This window comes from Rhinopithecus bieti, unplaced genomic scaffold (genome assembly GCF_001698545.2).
Source record: "Rhinopithecus bieti isolate Rb0 unplaced genomic scaffold, ASM169854v2 scaffold_17172, whole genome shotgun sequence".
In the NCBI taxonomy this organism is placed as follows: Eukaryota; Metazoa; Chordata; class Mammalia; order Primates; family Cercopithecidae; genus Rhinopithecus; species Rhinopithecus bieti.
Genome location: NW_016808665.1, coordinates 6,247 through 8,049, shown reverse-complemented (window position 1 = coordinate 8,049; position 1,803 = coordinate 6,247). Strand labels below are relative to the sequence as shown.

At 33.3% G+C, this 1,803-nt stretch overlaps 1 protein-coding gene across 1 annotated transcript; it reads right to left on the bottom strand.

Moving 5' to 3' along the window:
* Positions 1 to 1,155: 1,155 nt before the first annotated feature.
* Positions 1,156 to 1,581, bottom strand: LOC108538717 (60S ribosomal protein L30-like). The gene is given in 2 exon segments (XM_017886950.1): positions 1,156 to 1,419; positions 1,501 to 1,581. Coding segments are annotated over 2 exon segments (345 nt in total).
* Positions 1,582 to 1,803: the final 222 nt, after the last annotated feature.

The following is a 1,803-nucleotide window of genomic DNA, read 5'->3' as shown; positions in this document are numbered from 1 at the left end:
CAATTATCTCTTTTATATACTAATTTTCTTTCTTTTGGATAAATACTCAGCAGTGGGAATGCTGGATCATGTGGTAGTTGTATTTTTAGGTTTTAAGGGAAACTTCGTACTATTTTATATAGTTGCTGCATTAATTAACATTCACACCAACAGTGCATGAGCATTCCCTCTTTTTTTTTTTTTTTGCATCTTTGTCGGCATGTTATTTTCTGTCTTTCTGATAGTAGCCATTTTAACTGGTGTGTGATAATATCTTGTTGTGGTTTTGATTTGCATTTCTCTGATGATTAGTGATGTTAAACATTTTTTCATTTACCTGGTGGCGATTTGTATGTCTTATTTTGAAAAATGCCTATTCAAAGCATTTGTTCAATTATTAATTGGATTATTTGTGGGTTTCTTTTTTGTTTTGGTTTGTTTTGCTGTATTATTTTGCTATTGAGTTGTTTTAGTTCCTTACATATTCTGGTTATTAATCCCTTGTCAGATGGGCAGTTAGCAAGTATTTTCTCCCATTCTGCAGGTTATCTCTTCACTTTGTTAATTATTTACTTTGCTTTACAGAAGCTGTTTAGTTTGATATAATCACATTCGTTTAGTTTTGCTTGTATTGTCTGTATTTTGAGGTCTTATGCAAAGTATTTGCCAGAACTAATGTCCTGAAGTATTTCCCAATGTTTTCTTATGGTAGTTTCATAGATTAAGGACTTACATTTAAGTCTTAATCTATTTTGATTTTAGTTTTGTATACGGTGAGAGATAGGGGTCTAGTTTTATTCTTCTACGTGTGGATATCCAATTTCTGCAGCACCATTTATTGAAGTCCTTTCCCAGTGTATCTGTTAAAAATGAGTTGGCTGTAGATGTGTGGATTTATTTCTGAGTTATTTTTCCTCTTCCATTCGTCTATGTGTCTATTTTTATCACACTGTCTTGTTTACTATAACTTTGCAGTATATTTTAAAGTCAGATAGCTTGATGCCACCAAGCTATCTTTATTCTTTTTGCTCCAATTGCTTTAATTATTCAGGATCTTTTGTGATTCCATAGGAATTTTAGAATTTTTTAAAATTTTCTCTGAAGAGTGGCATTAATACTTTTTTTAACAAAAAGATGAACGCTGACAAATTTTATTAAATAAAAATTTTACATTGTTTACTTTTCACCATAATGTTCTGGCATGCTTCTAATGATAGAATCACCCAGCTTAATGATAGCCAGTATGTGTTGTCTGTAGTATATTCCACATGCTGTACCCAATTCAGTATTATTGCCTCTGTAGTGATGGATACCAGTTTTGGCCAACAATACTTAGTACTATAATTCAGATTTCTTCAAAGTCAGGCAGTTTCTAGAGAGGATGATGAATTTTGCTTTGCCTTGTCTGATCATCTTCAGAGTTGGCTTGTACCCTAGCATCTTTTTAATGTGTTGTTGTGTTCGCTTTGCTAGTATTTGGTTGAGGCTCTTTGCATCTATGTTCATCTGGGATATTGGCCTATATTTTCCACTTTTCATAATGAGTTGGAGTATAGAGTTAATTGACTCCAGTGATGTTTTCATCTTCCTTGTGGCCCCCATCTTCCCGCCTTAGGTGCAGGACAGGCCCCACTCAAGAGCACCTGCAAAGATAGCCAGGGAGCAAGAAAATGTCATTGGTACTTTGGAAGGAATTACTTCGAATTTGTAAATGACTTTGGGTAGTACGGACCTTATAAAAATATTAATTCTTCCAATCTATGAACATTAAATGTCTTTCCATTTTTCTTGTGTCCTATTTTATCTAATAGCGTTTTATAAATT